Source organism: Halichondria panicea, chromosome 10, assembly GCF_963675165.1.
Source record: "Halichondria panicea chromosome 10, odHalPani1.1, whole genome shotgun sequence".
NCBI classification, from domain to species: Eukaryota; Metazoa; Porifera; class Demospongiae; order Suberitida; family Halichondriidae; genus Halichondria; species Halichondria panicea.
In genome coordinates, this window is record NC_087386.1 from 1,694,349 (window position 1) to 1,708,903 (window position 14,555).

Sequence of the window (14,555 nt, forward strand, 5' to 3'; positions counted from 1 at the left end):
CTGGATGAATTAGCCTCGATTGTAGCATTTTTATTGCGGCCTGGAATCGAGGCTACCCCCTCTAATTGATAAAAGGGGCGGGGTTTGTATTGCATAATTAATTTATGCTGCGGATGTGTTTAGTGCGAGTGTCTCTTCTGTCACCATAGTATTAAAGTTTGCAGTGCTGCTACACGGTACACGACAGGAACAAGCTCGACTACAGCTGCAAGTACATCAGAGACAACACACCTAAACACTGGACTCACGAAGGACAGGCTTCTACTAAATAGTTTTGCTGCAAAAAGAGCTGTGAGCTAAACAAGCTTGTTTCTCAACAAACAGCAAAGAAACCTACCAAAGGTATGAATTCTCTAACTATTGTTTCAGCAAGGTTATGTGCTATAAGCATCCCTACTAAAATTTAGTAGCTCAATTGGCTTAGAATTATAGGCTAGTAGTAGTTGTTGCTCCATGTAGCTGGCTAAGGTGGAGTAGACTAAAGCTATTTGTGTGTGTTTATGTACTAGACAATGGTTCCCTCGTCAGCTGCATAACTTTAGTCTGTCTGGCTTGTCCATAACTAGGCAGGACTTGTTCGTTAAGAGGGACAGAGTGGGTGTACATTGCTGTAACTTGGCTTGCACTGTACGATTAGCCATGTGTATTTTCTTGTTTGCTTTTAATCTCCTTCATTTTTAGAGTTTAGCTCAAAATCAACAACTGTAATTTGAGGCACTTTAATTAAGTGTGTGCTTACGAAAGTTACTGATATAAAACTATGGTTAAAGCCTGCATTACGTGGTAACACTAATTTACGACTTTCTTTTCTAGTTCTACCCTAGCAATTTGTAGTCCCGTACTTTCTGACTAAGGATCAAACCACTTTGTGTGCATTAACCAGTGTTCCCTCTAACCATAATCTGCTTATCATTTCAATTTAGAAGTTGTGTAAAGTCACAAGAATGTATTGTTTATTTAATGAATGTGCTGTATGATTAAACCTGAATTATTCCCCTATAGGCATATTTAGTTGGGATCCACCCTAGAGCAGGATTATTAGTCACAGCTGCAATATTTTGTCTCCTGACTAGGTGGGAGTTGAAGAGTGAAATGACTGCCAAATTCCTAGTGCAATACAGGTGTATGTATACCCAGTGTCAACAATGCTGACATTGAGAGATAATTATAGGCAGGCAGTGTGCACAGGTGTGTGTGTGTGCACACAGTGACACCCCTACAGTTTCTAGTTCATGCTAAGTGTTGAGATAGCTGTCATTGCCTTTGTTTGTGGTCTAAGGCAGGGAGTTTTGCACACTCGGTGTGGTTTGGATATCTTGCTGGCTGCGCAATTTGGTCGAGGAATTTCAGGGTCTGGGATTGTTTTGCTTTAGAGCTCAGCACTTTAAATACACCCTAATAGGAAACCTTAGCGACTGGATTCTACTGGTGTCTGTTGTGTGAATGTTTGCATATTATGTGTTCACTTTCCAAACTCTCCATGGTGAACTTCCTTCCCCCTTAGCAACAGTGTCAGTCATTCTTTTATCAGCTGGCTTTATCTATTCATCCTGCTATCTGTGGCCGGCTCTCCATAGATACTGGACACCTCATTTTGAGACCACCTCTGTTTGCGAGATTTCGACAGACACTTATGTCTCAAGCTTCAACAGTTAGTCTCTCTTTCAGCACTAGAGACTTTTCCTAGAAAAAATTAATATTGACGAAACAAACATACAAGATATTTTAATTCATGCAATGGAGTTTCCTTCTAACTTACCTAGAAAGTGACATTCCCAAGGCTGTCTTGTACATATCCTTTTACCTAATTATGTTATCACCTACTGTGTAAGAGGTCATGCTGCCATGGCTATATCCTTAGTTACTTCCTTTTGTTGTACTGGGTTGTTTTGGTCAGTTAGTTACTGTCATTTGAGATATCACACAATGTCATGGTGTATAACTAGTATGTAATCGCCTCCTACACTAGTAGCTTCCAGCTAGGGGCTATGACCTCATCATAAGAATGTTCTCGGTAGTGAGTGACTCTCCCCTTTAATGATTATAATCATCTTTCCTTCTATGTTGTGAAAAACTCCCCCCACCCCCCACATACACATACATTTTAAAGAATAGAACTGCCTCCCCCATTCAACATTCAGTCTACTGTCTAGTGGAAGAAACCTTTTCATTGAATTAAGTGAATCCCTGTGCATACAAGTCCCTACTGAAGAATATGTACTTGTGGTAGTGTATGCTTTACATCAACTAAAGCTTACGATGAAATAGTTTGCGTTTATGCTTGCTAATTACAAACGCATTGGGTCCAAAGGTCAGACTGTATCTATAGCACCATGCCTACACATGTTACAGAACAGTTCGTTTGTAAGCAATTTATCTTGAAAGCTACATAATTGGGTACACTATAAAGTACAAATTCCTAATTAACCATTGTTTTACATGCATTACTTATATGTAACTTCCTACTAAGTACTGTCCTGATAACATTTATAAATACTTTGCCAAGTCACAGCCGTTTGACTTTAGTTAGTCCCGGAACCACACTTTCTATATCGTACCTACCTACTAAGTACTGTTCTGATAATATTTATAAATTCTTTGCCAAGTCGCAATCGTTTGACCGTATGATAGTAAGTTAGTCTCGGTACCACACCTTCTATAGCTAGTCCATACCAATTTGTTTATATACACAATTCTATACCCTGTGGTAATTCAGCAATAGCCACCAGTCTGCCCCACAAGGCAGAGCACTGGGCCTTAGCTTTGTTATGGCTGTTTGGGTTTAGTGGTATGTAACTTGATAGGCTGTAATGGTATTTGATCCCCCTTTGTAAGGAGTAGGTCTCTAGCAGGTGTGTTAGTCTGTGTGGGCTGAATCATTGTGCTAACATGATCAATTGAAGGACAGGTGTTTTACTGTGAATGAGTGTGTTTATAGATGCTTGCTTCCTACAATTATAACGTGTCTATCTTTTTAGGGACATTTACAGCACCCAATATTACATAAGCATCATTCTGTAGAACTTGAACCTGCAACCTCTCACTTACAAGGTAAATGCTCTACTAGTTTTCGCTACAGAGACTACATGTATATTGATAGCTAAGTACAGAGTACCGAGAGAATGTCATCAGTAGGATAATAATTATAAGTGTGTGCAGTGCAGTACACACTCTCTTGGAAAAACATAGCAGAGAGGTTTTGTTGAAAGTCGCCAGAGATGTTGTAATTCTGAGCCTGCCTGGCTAGTAGAGAGCTGCTGATATATTGTGGTTAAGTATAGAGGGTCACCTCCAGAGTGTTCAAAGGGACCTCTGCTCCTCAAGAATGCAATCCCTCTCCACTTACAAATAACGTTGAAACAACATCTTTTACGATAAGGGAATCTTGTGTTGTGGTTGTATAATCAATCTACACTTGAGAAGTTGTTGAGTTGCTTAGCAGCATCCCCCACAATACAGCAACCCTGTAGGGAATTCATGGTATGTGGCTGTACAATGGTGAGCATTGTTGCAACAAATTTTATGATGTGGCAATTAGCCTTTGAATTTTGGTAAAGAGATTGTATTTGGCTGGCCCTTGTTGTATGAGTATATCCACTCCCTGTATTTGGTGGCCCACCTCTAGCCACGGAACGATTGTTTATACCATTGGTGCAGTGAGTGTCCTCAATGCTTTGTTTAGTAACAATACCTTAATAAGTCTAGTTGATTGTACAAATACGAGGCTTTACTATAGTTTGAGTGGTGAGGTGTGTGAATTGTACCGTAGAGCAGGTATATTTCGAGAGTACAATATTTTCGCTGATTAAGCATGTACCGCGAACATTTTATATCCATGAATTTAATATTGTATGCGTGCATACTGCAAAATGGCTGCTATTCATATTAGTGTGGTCATGAGGTATTATTTTTTAGTTATAATTTTCCACGAAAGTTTATATCCTCGAAATAAATTATACCCGATATACGCCGTAACGGTATTCAAACATGTTGATTTCCCAGTATAAAGCTGTTGTGTTCTAAGTCTCCACTGTGTGCGGGTGTGGTGAGTTGTTAGCCTGACAGGTATAAACACTGGTCCTGTGATGATATGTGTTATTGGATATTGGTGTGTGTTCTCCTGCTCAATTACACATCTCACAGTCACAATAATTGCCTAATCTAGTGAAATGAGCAGTCAAGCTGTGATAGCTGACTCTGATGACATCAGAGCTGATTAATGTGTGTACTGTATCCATCAAGTTATAGCTTGGGTTATACACACAGGTATTTTTTGTTTCCTGTAAACAGCAGTGTTGATTGCATTGTGGTCAATTAGCTAATTAAGCATGCATCCACTGTTGGGGATACCTCTGACCACACTAATATGAATAGCACAATGTGAGTATTGTTGTGTTAACCTATGTTTACCAGATTTAACAACGTAAAGTTTTCAGCGAAAACCTTCTCTTTTTTTGGCAATCTCATGTTGACCCGCCTGTAATGTCATTGTACAGTACCACTTATTTACAAGCTTTTATGATAATGCCAGATTTATGCGTATAAAATGTACTAGGGTCTAAACCTGACTCACTAGTAATTGTTCCTGTACAGATGGGCTGGTTATGGAGATGCTCCCACCTCCTGATTCTCTGTGTACTGCTCATCTTCCAACTAACAACTCTGAGCAATTCTCTGTGTAGTCCAACTGGTGAGTGGATTCTTGTGTGTGTATTGCACTAAATGACACTGTGTGCATTTCTTTCTTCAGATAGGAGATGGTCACAGTACACGATTACCCCACCCCCCAGTGACTTTGAGGGACAGAGCACAGCAGGTGATTGTACTGGCATGCCTACTGCCACATGTATAGGACCATTGTTTGGAGGTCGTGATAGAATAGCTAATGGAGACGTGGGCCTACCAGCTCTTGATGATGGTACCTTTGTTGGCCATGCTTGGGATCAGACTGTCAGTATCACATTCACTCTTGTTCCTATGGACACTGCATACGTGGAGGGACTCAATCTCTACTTCTACAACATTCCCTCTCGAAGAATTGGACTACCTTACAATATCAGAATAACCTCACCATCTAGACCTAGTGACCATCCATATCAACTAGAGGGTAATGATGACTTGACCCTGGATGATAATGGACTACGAAGTGTCACCCTTATCCCAGAATCACTCTCTTTTACTTCTTCCATGAATACCATCACAATTATGTTTGAATTCACTAACACTGAACAGATCGACTGGCTTCTCTTGACTGAGGTGGAGATCTGCACATCAGAGTCAGGTACAGGCAATATACAATGAATGTTCAAGACTGTATACCTTACAAATTTCCACCCCTCTAGCCATAACCCTCCCCAACCCTCCTTCCATCACCTTCACCCCGGACACTGTGGGGACCATCTCCCCACCCACCATCAACTCCTCACTCAGCCTGACCTGCTCTGTCACTGAGGGGCGGTTTGACTGGACCTGGACTCGGCTTACTGGTGACACCCTCCCTCCAGCACGAGTACTCAATGCTGGGAGGACTAGTGTTCTGGAGCTATCACAACTCAGCAGTAATGATGCCGATACCTACCGATGTCTGGCCACTCACACAGTCGGAACATTTGGAACACCGGTGTCAAATAGCGTTGATATCACCCTCTTACTTCCAGGTAATTATGATAGAGGGCTATATCACTAAGCTTTCTATTAAAAGTACAGCATAGAGCAACATACTGATTGTGTGGTATTATGTGATGTGCACTGTGTTTAATGTCTCCTATCTTTGCTGCAGGTACTATACAAGCTGAGAATGGAATGATTCAAGTTACAGCCAGTGATGACAGTGCGGTGCTGAGGTGCTTTCTCTCTGGCTACCTTCCTTCAATGGCTGTTCCTTCAATAATTTGGCGACTATCTAACAATGAACTATCCAATGACTTAGTTAATACCATCACGTCCGAGCAAGGAGACATGTTTATTCAGAATGGAAGTGCACAACCTATACCAAGTTTGACCAGCACACTGACTGTGAATCTGACAAGAGATCCACTTACGACTAGCACCCGAATTTACAATTGTATATCGAGCAGCCAGACGGTCACCCCCCTCGTGCAAACAATTGTCTTGAGTGAGTGCAGCATACTGTATCCACATGTAGTTGTATACTGGGGTCAGAGCATTTGTCTGATGGTACCTACTTCAATGTAATAATAGCCCATGGGAAGCTGATATTTTTGGTGGCTAGATTACATGTACCGTATAGCCTGTAAAATTAAAGCTTCACGAAAATGCTTTTGGAACAGTTTTTGCGAATTTAATTTTTGCGAAATAGCAGCATGCATGCGATATTAAATTCGTGGGTATAAAATGTTCGCGGTATATGCTTAATCAGCGAAAACCACAAACATTTGTACCCTCGAAATATACCCGCTATATATACAGTGTATTCTCTGCACATCCACTCAATTTTTACTTATATGTATCTACACATAGTTTTCACTCTCATAATATTATTATTGTCCTCTCCCCACACATACAGCCTCTGATGTTATCAATCCTCCTCCTGTTGTCAATCCTCCTGTCAATACTACTACCCCATCTCCCAACCCTCCTATCACTCCTGAGTCAAGCCAAGGGTTGATTATCGGAGTCATTGTTACCGTCATTATACTCTTGATCATCATCATTGCCTTTGTCATTGTTATCATTATTTTCGTTAAAAGGAGAGGTCAAAGATCAGATGCGTTTGTGGAAGACTATGACTATGACAACAAGGGGGGACCACTCTATCAGGAAGTGATATTGAAACCCCGCCCTCCCCCATTGCCTGCACATTTCCCACCGTCCCCCCCAGCCTCAGTAATCGGACCATACGCTGTCACCGAAAATGGTGTGGACTCGGGAAATTTTGAACTGACACAAATAAATGGAGGAGATCGTAATTCCTGCTACGCTGAGATAGGCAACCCAAAACCACGACGACTCAAAAATGAACCGAAATTTCTACAAGACAATCCCCTGTATGCTTCGGCCGATAATCTAGATAGAAGTCTCGATGCTCCTAATTTGCCTCACAGACGATTTGCTAGTGTCAGTTCAATGGACGATGTCTCCAACAGCACTCATGGCAGTATACTCAATATATACGCTACACCGTTTAAAATTGCACCCCCTGTCCCGCAAAGACCACCCACTCCGCAACTATTTGATGGCAATGTGTACAGCGAAGCTCTCTCACCATCCATGATGGTAACAGACAAGAGATACTCTACACCTCCTGGGTTGGGCACTGAAGAGTCTTGTCCTGCTTCATCCATTTACGCTGATCCACAACCATTGTTGAGATCCGAGGGCCCAATCGAGGTAGCCCCTTCGCAAGTTCGAGAGATTCGAGGGCTTGGTGTCGGGCAATTTGGACAAGTTGTGTTGGCTGAGACTGTGGGTTTGAGTTTGAAGGATTTGAAATTAAGCGAACACAACAATGATCGAAATATCACCATCCAAGTGGCCATCAAGAGACTAAAACCTGATGCTGACGAAGGAATCAAAGAGGCTTTCGAGAAAGAGATCAAATTCATGTCTCGTTTAAACCATAAAAATGTTGTGCGGCTACTTGGTATTTGCCCGTATGGAACTGCCTTTATCCTTATGGAATATATGGAGAATGGAGATCTCAATCAATACCTTCACAAACACTCTGAAGAAGATAATGAGAAGCCACTATCGAAAGAAGCGCTGGTCTACATAGCCACTCAGATCTCGGGTGGAATGATGTATCTCGCCACTCTCAAGTTTATCCATCGTGACCTGGCCACGAGAAATTGTCTGGTAGGTAGCAACAACGAGGTCAAAATTGCTGATTTTGGTATGAGCAGAAGTCTGTATTCTTCCTACTACTATCGCATTCGTGGTAGAGCTATGTTACCTATTCGCTGGATGGCCAACGAGTGCTTTTACGGACGATTCTCAGAGAAAACTGACATATGGGCTTTCGGAGTCGCCATGTGGGAGATATTCACTTTCTGTAGTCAGCAACCGTACGATGAAATGACCGATCAAGAGGTCATCGACGATGCCATTCGAGGGGCAGAACGAACACTTTTGGAGCGACCGGATTATTGTCCCCCTGAGGTATACGAAGTGATGCTGCGATGCTGGGAGGACGATCCCGAGTCAAGAGCTAACTTTGAAGAAGTACATTCTTCTCTGAACGCTATATATGAGCAAAGTGATCTCTGATGTGTGTGTATGTATGTAAAGCTGTTAGGAAGTATAAAGTATACGTATATAATGTGCTGTATTTTTTTTATTAGTCCAGTGGTGTGCTTCCATTTATTTTCCATGGATCAAGCTATATTGTGTATGTTCAATATGATACTGCATTTTATTGTTGTAAAAAACATTTGCATTGTTATTTGGTATTAATGGCCTTGGCAATTAGTCAGGAAATGTACACATAACAAATGATGGCATTACCACACAATCCTGAGCTAGCTAGCTGGGGCTTAACTAAACTACTAGCCGGCACATGTACAGAAACTCAGTTATGGTGAGTATAGGGGGGGGGCTATAGAATTGAGAACAATTATTATTGTACTGCTAACTGTGAATAAATTGACTGAATAGCTCTGTTCCATGTTGTATTGTATATAATTATTGTATACTGAGCAATAAGTATTAACCATTGTGTGTGTATTGTATTGAGTCTACTCCGAGTATGTTGAGAGTTGTAGGAATCAAGAGCATGTCCTATGTTTAGTGTGTGCATGCAGTGTACGTATACAATCTAGTTATCTGTATAATCACAATAATTATGAATACAGACGATATCAAGCTAGTCAGTCATTCCGCCAGGGTGCAGCTCACGTGAAATTTATTTGCACAATGACCATCATTTGTTATGAAGAATCTGGGCAGAGACAGCGAACAATAGTAGCAAAAGTTATACTCCTTTTTCTCACTAATTCTAACTTTTTTACTTGCTGTCTGTTGTTGAAATGTACTGTCTATCATAAAAGAACATGGATTTGAAGTCTTAATTAATGGTAAAATTCGTGTTGGCTAAGTGGCTGTGATCCCAAACAGCCCCAGATCAAGGTTGAACAAGAGGGTATTGTCTTACACTGACCCAACACTGAGCGATAACCATGATCTGGAACAACTTCAATTCTAGGTATGTTGTACATATAATTTATTATTGTTGTGCAAGTATGCGAATAGGTGAATGTTGTGAAAAAAGTTTATACTTGTACAAATAGGAATGTGTATTAGCTTAGTGGTTTAATATACCACTTTCTACATATGTAGCTATTAAAATAGAAAATCTTAGTCCTCTGTGTCGAGTAGCTTGATAATGGAGTAGCTTAATTGATAACTGTTCAACTTTTTCATTGAGACTAGGCCCAAACACCCAATCCATTAGTTCGTCCACCTCTTCGCCTTCCATTGTAACACTCTTCAAGACTTACTTCCATGCAACATTACGTCATCTGTGACTGCACTTGCTGTGTTTGTTGTATGTTTTTTATTTCGTTAAAATTAAAGGGAGCCATCCATTTTTCTTCTAAATTTTTCCGATTTCTAAACTGTTAAATTCCTCAATTGTACGTAGTAGTGTTAACACTATTGGGTTCTCTATGGAGTGGCTCTAGGACACTAAGTTTTCTTTGTTCCCGTAGCAGCCTACTTATAGCTAGAACAAAGTTAGTGTTAGGCCTAAGGGTGCCGTACTTCTTAACTTTGCAACTGTACATATGACCTAATTGTGAACTAATGGCCTAAAAGACACATGGCAATGGTTAGCTCCGTTGTTTGTGAAAGTGAAACACAAACACTCAAGTCTATCTCTACTCTGTTGGATGCAAGCAGAATATAATAATTATATCGTGAACTGTAGAGAGTGAGGGTCACCTCGTTTCTCAGAAATTACAGTTTTAATCACGGCATTGTTCACATACAATATTAACAATACTCTACAATTCTTTATCCTCATTGGAGTTGATTAACGTCACAATGTTTTTGTCTGTGCTCGTTACTTTTTGTTGGTGTAAGATTGACAAATGAAATTTGTAGCAACTCATGTAAACCTTGTCTGTATCCTTACTATTACCGTCAAATCCAGTTTTGTCAGTGAGGTGTTCAATTTCAAAGGGGTTAGGGCAAGACCTAGCATTTATACGTTTAATGGACACATTACATGATACACAATTTGTTTGCGTTGGTGAAGAGTAGTGATAGAGCATGAAGTAATGGTGCTTGCAGAGTGGTATGGGATTGTTAATAATATTGTCAGCGGCATTGAGTCCAGTTGTGTGGCTAGTGCTGATCGAAATATTTCCATTGATATCGGTTTGCTTGATGCAAATGCTTTAGCTTTGCATTCATGTATTACACATTCTCCTCTTTACCTTTCACTTTCTCCCATCTAGGTGTGAAATCGGGGTCAGATCCAACTCGTCCAATGTCTCGTCTAGATGCCTGGCAAACGGGTGCATCTGGAGCTATCAGTAGAGATGTGGTGATTACAAGTGTAGAAAAAAGAGCATGAATATATAATGAGCAAAACCACAAACCACAAACAATTAAGACAGGAAGTTCATCTTCCTTTGCAAATAAAATACTGATAGGCATCCGGTCACGCTGGCGGAATGACTGTAGTGTCACAGTATATACACTGTTGAATACTCATCTCATTGCTTTCACTATTAGCACCTTGTCCTATGTTGACCCTCCATTATATCATAGCATTCCAATAAAGCCCTGTCAGTCTGATAATTATAACCTTTGCCAGATTCATTATGCGTATAAAATGCTTGTCCCTTAAACCTGACTCACGACTATACAGATAGACTGGCTATGGAGATGCTCCCACCTCCTGACTCTCTCTCTACTGCTCATCCTCCAACTAACAACTCCGGGCAATTCTATGTGTAGTCCAACTGGTGAGCGTACGCTTATGTGTGTATTGCACTGTGACACTATGCATTTTCTTTCTACAGACAGGAGATGGACACAGTACTTGGTTAGCCCACTCCCCAGTGACTTTGGGGGACAGAGTACACTGGGTGATTGTACATTAAATGGACGGTGTCTTGGACCATTGTTTGGACTAGCTAGAGATAGACTAGGTGATGGAGACTTGGGCCCACCAACGCTTGATGATGGTACTTTTGTTGGCCATGCTTGGGATCAGACTGTCAGTATCATATTTACTCTTACTACTACGGACACTGCATACGTGGAGGGACTCAATCTCTACTTCTACAACATTCCCTCTCGAAGAATTGGACTACCTTACAATATCAGAATAACCTCACCATCTGGTGACCATCCATATCAACTGGAGGGTAATGATAACTTGACCCTGGATGATAATGGACGACGAAGTGTCACCCTTATCCCAGAATCACTCTCTTTGACTCCTACCAGTAATACCTTCACAATCATATTCGAATTTTCAGACACTGAACAGATCGACTGGCTTCTCTTGACTGAGGTGGAGATATGCACATCAGTATCAGGTACAGGCAATATACATAACTGTTAACAATGTACCTTACACATATTTCCACCCCTCCAGTTGTACTCCTCCCCAACCCTCCTCCCATCAACTTCACCCCGGACACTGTGGGGACCATCTCCCCACCCACCATCAACTCCTCATTCAGCCTGACCTGCTCTGTCCCTGAGGGGCGGTTTGACTGGACCTGGACTCGGCTTACTGGTGACACCCTCCCTCCAGCACGAGTACTCAATGCTGGGAGGACTAGTGTTCTGGAGCTATCACAACTCAGCAGTAATGATGCCGATACCTACCGATGTCTGGCCACTCACACATTCGGAACATTTGAAACACCGGTGTCAAATAGCGTTGATATCACCCTCTTACTTCCAGGTAATTATGATAGAGGGACAGCATAGAGCAACAGCTATAATGATTGTGTGGTATTATGTGATGTGCAATGTGTTTAATGTCTCCTGCAGGTACTCTACAAGCTGAGAATGGAACGATTCAAGTTACAGCCAGTGATGACAGTGCATGCAGTGCTGAGGTGCTCTCTCTATGGCTACCTTTCTTCAATGGCTGTTCCTTCAATTACTTGGCAATTATCTAACAATGAACTACTATCCGATGACTCCGTTAATACCATCACGTCCGAGCAAGGAGACATGTTTATTCAGAATGGAGGGGCACAACCTATACCAAGTTTGATCAGCACACTGACTGTAAATCTGACAAGAGATCCACTTATGACTAGCCGATTTTACGGTTGTATCTCGAGCAGCCAGATGATCAAACTCCTCTTCCAAGTAATTGTTCTGAGTGAGTGCAGTATACTGTATCATGTATACTGGGATCAGAGCATTTGTCTGAATAATTATGATGGTAGCCTACTTGGAAAACTCCAATGTAATAGCCCATGGGAAACTATAGTGACTAGATTTTCGGCCTCCATTAGATGTAGAGCAGTTACTATAACGGGTATATTTCGAGGGTATAAAGTTTCGCGTAAATGCCTTTAGAAAGGTTTTTGCAGATAGGAATAGCAGCCTTTTTGCAGCATGCATGCATGCGATATTAAATTCATGTTCACGGTACATGCTTAATCAGCGACAACCATGAACATTTGTACCCTCGAAATATGCCCGCTATATATACGGTGTATTCTCTGCATATCTTTATTTAGATGTATCTACACATAGTTTTCACTCTCATATTATTGTCCTCTCTCCCCACACATACAGCCACTGATGTTGTTGATCCTACTGTTGTTGATCCTGAAGATCCTGGTATCACTACTACCCCATCTTCCGACCCTCCTTCTCCCACTCTTGAGACTGGAGCACCCCTCGGGTTGATTATTGGAGTCATTGTTGCCCTCAATATTATAATTTTGATCGTCATCATTGCCATTGTCAGTGTTATCGTTAAAAGGAGAGGTCAAAGATCAGATGCGTTTGTGGAAAAGCCTGCACATTTCTCACCGTCTCCCCCAGCCTCAGTAATCGGACCAGACGCTGTCATCGAAAATGGTGTGGACTCGGTAAATTTCGAACTCACACAAATGTATGAAGATAGCAATTCCTACTACGCTGATATAGACAACCCAAAATCACAACGACTCAAAAATGCACCGAAATTTCTACAAGACAATTCCCTGTATGCCTCGGCCAATAATCTCGATAGAAGTCTCGATGCTCCTAATTTGCCTCACAGACAATTTGCTAGTGTCAGTTCAATGGACGATGTCTCCAACAGCACTCATGGCAGTATACTCCATATATACGCTACACCGTTTAAAATTGCACCCCCTGTCCCGCAAAGACCACCCACTCCGCAACTATTTGATGGCAATGTGAACAGTGAAGCTCTCTCACCATCCATGATGGTAACAGACAAGAGATACTCTACACCTCCTGGACTGGGCACTAAAGAGTTTTGTCCTGCCTCATCCATTTACGCTGATCCACAACCGTTGTTGAGATCCGAGGGCCCAATCGAGGTAGCCCCTTCGCAAGTTCGTGAAATTCGAGGGCTTGGTGTCGGGCAATTTGGACAAGTTGTGTTGGCTGAGACTGTGGATTTGAGCTTGAAGGATTTGAAATTAAGCGAACATAACAATGATCGAAATATCACCATCCAAGTGGCCATCAAGAAACTAAAACCTGATGCTGACGAAGGAATCAAAGAGGCGTTCGAGAAAGAGATTAAATTCATGTCTCGTCTAAACCACAAAAATGTTGTGCGGCTACTTGGTATTTGCCCGTATGGAACTGCCTTTATCCTTATGGAATACATGGAGAATGGAGATCTCAATCAACACCTTCACAAACACTCTGAAGAAAAAAATGAGAAGCCACTGTCAAAAGAAGCGCTGGTCTACATAGCCACTCAGATCTCGGGTGGAATGATGTATCTCGCCACTTTTGAGTTCATCCATCGTGACCTAGCCACAAGAAATTGTCTGATAGGTAGCAACAACGAGGTCAAAATTGCTGATTTAGGTATGAGCAGAAGTCTGTATTCTTCCTACTACTATCGCATTCGTGGCAGAGCTATGTTACCTATTCGCTGGATGGCCAACGAGTGCTTTTATAAACGATTTTCAGAGAAAACTGACATATGGGCTTTCGGAGTCACCATGTGGGAAATATTCACTTTCTGTAGTCAGCAACCGTACGATGAAATGACTGATCAGGAGGTTATCGACGATGCCATTCGAGGGGCAGAACGAACACTTTTGGAGCGACCGGATTATTGTCCCCCCGAGGTGTACAAAGTGATGCTGCGATGCTGGGAGGACGATCCCGAGTCTAGAGCTAACTTTGAAGATGTACATTCTTCTCTGAATGCTATATATGAGCAAAGTGATCTCTGATGTGTGTGTATGTACATAATAGCTGTTAGGAAGTATAAAGTGTACGTATATAATGTGCTGTATTTTTTTATTAGTCCAGTGGTGTGCTTCCATTTATTTTCCATGGATCAAGCTATATCGTTTATCATGTTCAATATGCTGCTTTTACTGTTGTAAAAACATCGTTGTTATGGTATTAATGGCCTTGGC

General features: G+C 41.5%; 3 protein-coding genes across 5 annotated transcripts; all 3 read left to right on the top strand.

Moving 5' to 3' along the window:
* The first annotated feature begins 106 nt into the window (after positions 1–106).
* LOC135343276 (uncharacterized) lies at positions 107–8,401 on the top strand. Its single transcript, XM_064540271.1, has 6 exons — positions 107–342; positions 4,594–4,690; positions 4,751–5,281; positions 5,343–5,657; positions 5,780–6,115; positions 6,527–8,401. The coding sequence occupies exons 2-6, from the start codon at positions 4,594–4,596 to the stop codon at positions 8,224–8,226; spliced, it is 2,979 nt and encodes a 992-aa protein (XP_064396341.1). The 5' UTR covers positions 107–342; the 3' UTR covers positions 8,227–8,401.
* Positions 8,402–8,427: 26 nt separating this feature from the next.
* On the top strand, positions 8,428–12,112 carry LOC135343306 (uncharacterized). Of its 3 annotated transcripts, XM_064540312.1 has the most exons (7): positions 8,449–8,536; positions 9,073–9,160; positions 10,416–10,504; positions 10,832–10,928; positions 10,986–11,507; positions 11,567–11,881; positions 11,971–12,112. In XM_064540312.1, exons 3-7 carry the CDS (start codon positions 10,448–10,450, stop codon positions 12,099–12,101), a joined length of 1,122 nt encoding a protein of 373 aa, XP_064396382.1. In that variant the 5' UTR covers positions 8,449–8,536; positions 9,073–9,160; positions 10,416–10,447; the 3' UTR covers positions 12,102–12,112. The 3 variants fall into 3 exon arrangements, with proteins under 3 accessions (XP_064396384.1, XP_064396382.1, XP_064396383.1); XM_064540313.1 differs by lacking the exon at positions 9,073–9,160 and having other exon boundaries at positions 8,495–8,536; XM_064540314.1 differs by lacking the exons at positions 9,073–9,160; positions 10,416–10,504 and having other exon boundaries at positions 8,428–8,536.
* On the top strand, positions 12,097–14,508 carry LOC135343281 (class II receptor tyrosine kinase-like). The gene is made up of 2 exons (XM_064540279.1): positions 12,097–12,310; positions 12,733–14,508. The coding sequence occupies exons 1-2, from the start codon at positions 12,157–12,159 to the stop codon at positions 14,364–14,366; spliced, it is 1,788 nt and encodes a 595-aa protein (XP_064396349.1). The 5' UTR covers positions 12,097–12,156; the 3' UTR covers positions 14,367–14,508.
* Positions 14,509–14,555: the final 47 nt, after the last annotated feature.

Coding starts and splice junctions, on each gene's coding strand:
- LOC135343276 (XM_064540271.1), top strand. CDS start 4,594: ATGGGCTGGTTATGGAGATGCTCCCACCTCCTGATTCTCTGTGTACTG. Junction 5,282..5,342: donor GATCTGCACATCAGAGTCAG/GTACAGGCAATA, acceptor CCACCCCTCTAG/CCATAACCCTCCCCAACCCT. Junction 6,116..6,526: donor CGTGCAAACAATTGTCTTGA/GTGAGTGCAGCA, acceptor CCACACATACAG/CCTCTGATGTTATCAATCCT.
- LOC135343306 (XM_064540312.1), top strand. CDS start 10,448: ATGTCTCGTCTAGATGCCTGGCAAACGGGTGCATCTGGAGCTATCAGT. Junction 10,505..10,831: donor GAGCTATCAGTAGAGATGTG/GTGATTACAAGT, acceptor ACGACTATACAG/ATAGACTGGCTATGGAGATG. Junction 10,929..10,985: donor TTCTATGTGTAGTCCAACTG/GTGAGCGTACGC, acceptor TTCTTTCTACAG/ACAGGAGATGGACACAGTAC.
- LOC135343281 (XM_064540279.1), top strand. CDS start 12,157: ATGTTTATTCAGAATGGAGGGGCACAACCTATACCAAGTTTGATCAGC. Junction 12,311..12,732: donor CTTCCAAGTAATTGTTCTGA/GTGAGTGCAGTA, acceptor CCACACATACAG/CCACTGATGTTGTTGATCCT.